Here is a 7,546-nt window from a genome sequence, read left to right on the forward strand (position 1 = left end):
GGAATGACCAACCATCCCAGTGTGCCCAGGACTGAGTGTTCCTGGGATGCAGGATTTTGAGAGCTAAAGTTGACAAGTTCCAGGGCAAGTTGCTTACTCCAGTGATATCTCATCAATTACTGACTGCTCCCTTCCTTCCTTCTGCCACATCCCTGCTCCCCTACAGCTGCTATCTCTGAGGCAATGGCACTAAATCTTCATCTCCGTCTGTTTTGGAGAGACCCCAACCTCCATCATGCCCTTTAAGCGGCCCATCAGCCACTCCCACCCAAGCTGAGCACTTTTGGGGCAGTTGCTTAGTTTTTTTCTTCCCACTATCTGGTTTTCGTCTTGTGACAGCCTCTTTTCTTAAAAATAAATAAATAAATAAATTTAATTTATGTGGCTGCTCCAGGTCTTAGTTGTGGCGTGTGAACTCTCGGTTGCGGCACATGGGACCGTTTCCCGATCAGGAAGCAAATGTGGGCCCTGCGCATTGGGAGCTCAGAGTCTCAGACGCTGGACCGCTAGGGAAGTCCCTGTCTGGTGACAGTCTTTTGAAAAAGGATCTTCTGTCATCTTCATGTTATGTGTGGGAAAGCAGAGGTTTGGGCAGGGAAATGACTTGTCTGAAGTCTTGCCGTTAAGTGGCACGTCTCGGGGGATGGGACCTGGGGCAGAGATGGGCTTCCTCACCCCTCGGCACACACTGCCACTCTGCTGTTGATGGCCTGGTATGTGCTAGATGCTATCTTACCTTTGTCTTTTTTTTTTTTTAAATTCATGCATTTGGATTTCCCTGGTGGCTCAGTGGCAAAGAACCCGCCTGCCAATGCAGGAGATGCAGGTTCGATCCCTGGGTTGGGAAGATCCCCAGTATTCTTGCCTGGAGAACCCCATGGACAGAGGAGCCTGGCGGGCTCCAGTTCGTAGAGTCACAAAGAGTCGGACATGCCCGAGCGACCAAGCACGCGAACACATTCAAGCATTTGTTTGGCTGAGCTGGGTCTCAGTTGCGGCACATGGGATCCAGTTCCCTGACCGGTAATCCAGCCCGCTCCCTGCGTTGACAGCACAGAGTCTTAGCCGCTGGACCACCAGGGAAGTCACCTCTCTCACGTCCTTCTTATGCATTATCTCATTTAATCCTTACCCCACTCAGGAGGGCAAGACAATCACTCCCCCACTTTGCAGAGTGGGAAACCAAGGCCAGGAGAGGTGGCAGAGCCCAGGTTCAAGCCCAGGCAGGCTGCCCCTGAGCACACATCCTTAACCACATGGCTGGTGCCTCAATACTTGTAATTTCCTCTTGGCTGAGGCGGCCGTGGCCATTTGGGTACAGGGGGAGTCTAGCTGCCAGTGAGTCCAGCTGGCAGAGGGGAGGAGGGGCCCAGATGGCAGGCCTGACTGGGAGCGCCCCAGGCTGGTGTCTGGACCGGCAGGCTGAGTCTGAGCCTGCCCTGGCACTTGCTCCCAGCCCCGGCTCCTTGGGGACCCTCCTGTGCCCTGAAGTGTCCTCCACTCTTCTGCCCCCACCCCTACTCCTGCGGTCGGCCCAAATACCAGACAGGGCGAATCTCAGCTTTCCCCCAAGCATTCCTCGCTCCTGTGGCCCGGCCCAGGCTGGCCGAGGTTACGCAAGCGGAGCTGGGGTGGTTGGGGGAGGCGGGTGGGACCAAGGGGATGGGCTGGCCGGTCCTCACCACCCCATCCGGCGCCTGCCCGCCCTCCGCAGGGCGGGGAAAGGGTGGGCCAGCTCCCCTGAGCCCCTGGGGGAACGGGCTGGGGGGGGGAGGAGGGAGGTTTGTGTGAGATGGGGGGCGGTGGCGGCCACAGCACAACCTCCAGAGGTGACCGCCTGGTTTCCATTAAGGAACTCTGGTCAGCAGTTCGGGCGAGACGGCAGAGCACGGCTGGCTATGGTAAGGTGGGGCAGGGGTGGGTCTGAGGGTGGGGCCTGCCCGCCTGCTGCACACCCCCCACCAGGCGGGGATGCTTCCGTTGCCATGGTGACCCGGTGCCCAGTCTGGGGACACCCTGACCTGTCCCTCAACTCCCAGCGACTGAGCCTATTGCTGCTGCTCCTGCTGCTGCCTGGCCCCCAACCCGCCCTTGGCATGGAGGATGACGCTTCCTTCCCCCACCTGGGGGAGAGCTCCCAGCCCCCACCCCGGGCCTGCCCCCCACGCTGCTCCTGCCCCCGGCCCGACACGGTGGACTGCGACGGCCTGGACCTCCGGGTGTTCCCGGACAACATCACCAGGGCTGCTCAGCACCTCTCCCTGCAGGTGGGGCCGGCGTCTGGGTGCAGGGAGGCTCCCAGGGTGGACGGGGGAGCCTGCAGAGTGCCGGGGTTGGGGGTGCAGGGTCCCCGTGCAGGGGTGAGGAGCTGAGCGTGTGGGTCGTGTTGGTCTTGATGAGCACACAGGGGTCTGTGCAGGACTCAGGTGAGAGGAGGTGGGGGGCACAGATGCTGAAAGTGGGAGGGGCTAAGGGGTGTTGGAGGGGTCAATGTCTGCTGATTACGGGGTTGCTTGAGGTCAAGTGTAACGAGGCATCCGGGGTCAATTGTGGGGGTGGATGGAGCGTTGGGGGTCAGTGTCTTTTTGTTACAGGTTTGTTACAAAGTAATGCCTTTGGGATCAAGTACAGGGTGAAGGTTCAGTGGTAAAGAACCCTCCTGCCAAGCAGGAGACGGGAGTTCAATCCCTGGGTCAGGAAGATCCCCTGGAGGAGGGCATGGCAACCCACTTCAGTATTCTTGCCTGGAGAAGCCCATGGACAGAGAAACGTGGTGGGCTACAGCCCATGGGGTCAGAAAAAAGTCGGATATGACTGAGCGACTCAACAACAAACAACAGGGTGAAAGGGTGTCGGGGCTTCCTGCTTAGGCTGACAGGAAGCTGAGAAGCAGGGCTTGGGGCCATCTGTTGAGGGCCCAGGGCCGCGGGGGTCAGGGTGTGAATGTCGGCCCCCACCCCGGCCTGCCCTGCAGAACAACCAGCTCCAGGAGCTCCCCTACAACGAGCTGTCACGTCTCAGCGGGCTGCGGACCCTCAACCTCCACAACAACCTCATCTCCTCTGAGGGTGAGTTGGGGGGACAACAGGAGGAGGCCCGTCCACAGCCCGGTCCCCGCTGCCCTCTCCCTCCCCAGCTGGGTCTGTGGGCAGCTCTGTGGCAGTTCCCAGAACTGCCCTTTGCTGAGCAGGATGGAAACTCAGGGGATGGGGGGCGGGGGCTGTGGCTTTTGAGGACACAGCGGGGGCGGGGCCTGGAGGAGCCTCTGCCAGCCTCCAGGCTGGATGGGAACACAGGCTGCCCCCTGCCCTCGCCACCCGCCAGGAGGATCCCCTCACTGCCCACCTCATGCACAGGCCTGCCCGACGAGGCCTTCGAGTCGCTCACACAGCTGCAGCACATCTATGTGGCCCACAACAAGGTGAGCACCCCACCGTGCCCCCACCCCCGCCCCAGGCCGGGCTCAGCAAGGGTGCAGCCAGCTGGGGTCACACAGCGCTGAGTGGAGGTGGGCGGCAGGCGGGAGGGGCAGGATGGGTGTGCCACCGGGACCACTGCGGCTGTGCTCCCGCAGCTCTCTGTGGCCCCCCAGTTTCTGCCCCGCTCCCTCCGGGTGGCTGATCTGGCTGCCAACGAAGTGACTGAGATCTTCCCGCTCACGTTTGGAGAGAAGCCAGCGCTCAGGTATAGCCCCTGGCCCAGCCCAGGCCCCGCTGGGTCTTGTGTAGGCCTGGGGTCACTCTGCACCCTGGGTTCTGACCGGGGTCATGAGCCAACCCTGGGAAGCTCTGGGTGGCGGGGGAGACAGGGCCCCGGATGCTCTGTCTGGAGAATTTCAGACTGGAGGAGGGTGCACACACTCACACATACACTCCACACACATACACACTCACATACATACACCCACACATTCGCACAGGCATTCACACACTCATTCACACACGTTCACTCAACCCACCCACCCACTCACACACACCATACACTCAACACACTCACACATTCACATACTCACACTCAAACTCACACACACACTCAACACACACTCACAGCCACACCCACCCACCCATACAAATCACACCCACACCACTCCCACACACACTCTGACATGCACACACACACACACACACACACACACACACACACACACTCTGAAGCCTGCCCTGAGCTCGGGCATGGGGTGGCGGGGAGGCTGGGGCCGGGCTGGTGGCAGGAGCCTGGCTCCCCTCAGGTCCGTGTACCTCCACAACAACCAGCTGAGCAACGCCGGCCTGCCCCCTGATGCCTTCCGCGGCTCTGAGGCAGTGGCCACCCTCAGTCTCTCCAGCAACCAACTCAGCTACGTGCCCCCCAGCCTGCCGCCTTCGCTGGAGCGGCTCCACCTACAGGTGCCCCTCTCCGCCCGACCACCCCCACGTCCCCACTCCCCTCAGGGCCCTGCACCTCGGTCCTGGGGGACCCCTTGTCATCCCAGCAGTCAAAAGTGTCTTTGGGTCCTTTCCTCCGGCATGGGTAGCTCACAGGCTCTCTCTGAGCAGCCTTGCTCAAAAGAACACCTTGTCCCTTACTCAGGAGTCCCCTGTGGCTCCCTATTGCCCTCTGCCCTGGACCTGCAGTCTCATTCTCTCCTCCCTTCCCAGAACAACCTCATCTCCAAGGTGCCCCGAGGAGCCCTGAGCCGCCAGACCCACCTCCGTGAGCTTTACCTTCAGCACAACCAGCTGACAGACAGTGGCCTGGATGCTACCACGTTCAGGTGGGGCCTGGAACAGGGCTTTGGTGGGGTGTAGGCTCATGCTGGCAGTAGGGTCTGAGGACTTAGAATCTGGGAGCCCCAGCCTTCCATTTCACCACCCCCCTTTATGGCCAATTCAAAGCCTCATTTGGTGTGTGCCTGTCGTGTACCAGGCGTGGCCAAGCACCTGGCCTCCAACCAGCTGGTGCCTTGGTCTTATTACCCAACATCAAGATGCCACATGAAGATCTCAGACCCAGAACTCTGACCTAGTCACCCCAGACTTACTTCCTGCCCAGATCTCTCAGCTCGTCACCCCTAAATTGAAATCTCCACCTTACATTTCTCAGGTGTGTGCTTGCATGCTCGGTCATGTCTGATTCTTTGCAACCCTGTGGACTATAGCTCACCAGGCTCCTCTGTCCATGGGATCTCCCAGACAAGAATACTAGAGTAGGTTGCCATTTCCTTCTCCAGGGGATCTTCCTGATCCAGAGATTGAACCTCCATCTCCTCCTCCCCTGGCAGGCAGGTTCTTGATCACTGAGCTCCCTGGAAAGCCCAGACATTTCTCAGGACAGCTCCTCAACTGTCCCACCCCAACCTGCCCTGCAGTATCCATCAGGGGCCTCCACTCTGGATGCCCAGCCCGACGCCACCTCTCTCTCTCCTGTCAGCAAGTTGCACCGCCTGGAGTACCTGGACCTGTCCCACAACCAGCTGGCTGCGGTGCCCGCTGGCCTGCCTCGCACCCTGGCTGTGCTGCATTTGGGCCGCAATCGCATCCGCTGGGTGGAGGCAGCCCGGCTGGGCGGCCTGCGGGGCCTGCGCTACCTGCTACTGCAGCACAACCAACTGGGGGCCACGGGGCTGCCAGCCGGAGCACTGCGGCCACTGCGGGGCCTACACACGCTGCACCTCTACGGCAACAGGCTGGACCGAGTGCCCCAGGCGCTGCCCCGCCGCCTGCGGGCCCTGGTGCTGCCCCACAACCGTGTGGCCGCGCTGGGCGCCCGTGACCTGACCTCCACGCCCCGACTGGCCGAGCTCAACCTGGCCTACAACTGCCTGGCCAGCGCCCGCGTGCACCTCCGGGCCTTCCGCCGGCTGCGGGCCCTGCGCAGCCTCGACCTGGCTGGCAACCAGCTGACCCAGCTGCCCTCTGGCCTGCCCGCTGGCCTGCACACCCTTCGGCTACAGCGCAACCAGCTGCGGACCCTCGAGCCGGAGCTGCTGGCTGGCCTGCACCAGCTTCAGGAGCTCAGTCTGGCACATAACCGACTGCGTGTGGGTGGCATTGGGCCTGGCACCTGGCATGAGCTGCAAGCCCTGCAGGTCAGGGGCAGGCTAGTTGGCCATACTATCCACAGGGCAGCTCCTTCACCCCTCTGTCTGCTTGCCCAGCTCCTCCCCTGGAAAGCCTTGAAATGCTAGAGAGCCCCCACTGTATGTAGGCTAGCCCTGGGATGCCACGCCCTCCTCCAGGAGATCTCTGACCCAGGGATGGAACCCGGGTCTCCTGCACTGCAGGCAGATTCTTACCATCAGAGCCACCAGGGAAGAATGGGGTTGGCCCCAAAGTTCATTAGGCTTTTCTGTAAGATGTTACAGCAAAACCTGAAAGAACTCTTGGGTCAACCCAATACTGTCTTTGTGAGTGATCAGCTGCATCAGTGGCTCCCATGGCAGGGACCCTATCTGGGCCCCCATCACCTAGAATGAGGCCTGCCCCAGAAGGGACTCAGTTTACCTCTGTGGAGGGCAGGACTTGGCAGCCATGAAGTAGGTGGGGGGAGGGGGCAGAAGAACCAGGTTGGGTATACAGGAGGGCCTGGGAGGGGAGCAGGTTGGGGCTTGGCTGAACAGGTGGCCCAGGGCCTGGGGCCACCACGGCGCCATCTCTGCTTGCCTGCCCAGGTGCTGGACCTTAGCCACAATGAGCTGTCCTTCGTGCCCCCTGACCTACCCGAGGCCCTGGAGGAGCTGCACCTGCAGGGCAACCGCATCGGCCACGTGGGCCCTGAAGCCTTTCTCAGCACACCACGCCTGCGTGCCCTCTTCCTCAGGTACCCTGCAGGTGGCCGGGTTAGGCAACTCCAGGTAGACAGGGCAGGGCTGTGGGCTGTGAGAGGGCCTAGGTGGGCCTGTCCCCTGGAACATGCCCTCACACCCATCTTCTGGTCCAGGGCCAACAGGCTTCACATGACCAGCATTGCACCTGAGGCCTTCCTGGGCCTCCTGCACCTACGCGTAGTGGACACGACGGGGAACCCCGAGCCAGTCTTGGTCCGCCTGCCGCCCACAGCCCCACGTCAGCCACGGGCGGCAGGCCCCTGAGCCCAGAGGAGCCCGGTAGAGCTATGGACTAAGGAGACAGTGCCCACCTGGGGTCTTGACCTGACTCTCCTGGGCCTGGAGGGCTGGGCCTGCCCATCCTGTGCTGGCGGGGATACTGGGACGGGCCACTACCCAGACACCCAGGGAGCCCAGGAGACTGGAGCAGCCAAGCGCACACTGGGCGTACAGGCAACCCGGGCCCTGCTGGATGCTCCCCAACTGCCTGTGCAGATGGAGACAACAATAAAGCCTAGACCCGGCCTTCCCTGGTGGTCCAGTGGTCAAGATTCCACACTTCCACTGCAGGAGGTGTGGGTTCAATGCTTGGTTGGGGAACTAAGATCCTGCATGCCTTGCAGCGTGACCAAAAAACAAAAAGAAAAACACCCCTAGCCCTTTCAAGTGCTCACTGCAGACCAGGTGCCCTTCCGCTTGTGGCAGGGGCTCTCATTGTATCGTATCCAGCAGCGGAAGCTG

General features: G+C 61.2%; 1 protein-coding gene across 3 annotated transcripts; it reads left to right on the top strand.

Annotated features, from left to right (window-relative positions):
* Positions 1 to 1,640: 1,640 nt before the first annotated feature.
* PODNL1 (podocan like 1) lies at positions 1,641 to 7,334 on the top strand. 3 transcript variants are annotated; one of them, XM_019964008.2, is made up of 11 exons: positions 1,641 to 1,726; positions 1,853 to 1,901; positions 2,040 to 2,267; positions 2,975 to 3,068; positions 3,357 to 3,421; positions 3,575 to 3,684; positions 4,229 to 4,385; positions 4,638 to 4,753; positions 5,410 to 6,067; positions 6,650 to 6,798; positions 6,919 to 7,334. In XM_019964008.2, exons 2-11 carry the CDS (start codon positions 1,899 to 1,901, stop codon positions 7,067 to 7,069), a joined length of 1,731 nt encoding a protein of 576 aa, XP_019819567.2. In that variant the 5' UTR covers positions 1,641 to 1,726; positions 1,853 to 1,898; the 3' UTR covers positions 7,070 to 7,334. The 3 variants fall into 3 exon arrangements, with proteins under 3 accessions (XP_019819567.2, XP_019819565.2, XP_019819568.2); XM_019964006.2 differs by lacking the exons at positions 1,641 to 1,726; positions 1,853 to 1,901 and having other exon boundaries at positions 1,929 to 2,267; XM_019964009.2 differs by lacking the exons at positions 1,641 to 1,726; positions 1,853 to 1,901 and having other exon boundaries at positions 1,929 to 2,267; positions 4,316 to 4,385.
* Positions 7,335 to 7,546: the final 212 nt, after the last annotated feature.

Source organism: Bos indicus, chromosome 7 (assembly GCF_029378745.1).
Source record: "Bos indicus isolate NIAB-ARS_2022 breed Sahiwal x Tharparkar chromosome 7, NIAB-ARS_B.indTharparkar_mat_pri_1.0, whole genome shotgun sequence".
In the NCBI taxonomy this organism is placed as follows: Eukaryota; Metazoa; Chordata; class Mammalia; order Artiodactyla; family Bovidae; genus Bos; species Bos indicus.

Bases quoted from the DNA above. Each gene is read 5' to 3' on its own strand.
- PODNL1 (XM_019964006.2), top strand. From the start codon at position 1,986: ATGGTGACCCGGTGCCCAGTCTGGGGACACCCTGACCTGTCCCTCAAC. The intron at 3,422-3,574 runs GTGAGCACCCCA...GTGCTCCCGCAG, and splicing joins TCTATGTGGCCCACAACAAG to CTCTCTGTGGCCCCCCAGTT. The intron at 4,386-4,637 runs GTGCCCCTCTCC...CTCCCTTCCCAG, and splicing joins TGGAGCGGCTCCACCTACAG to AACAACCTCATCTCCAAGGT.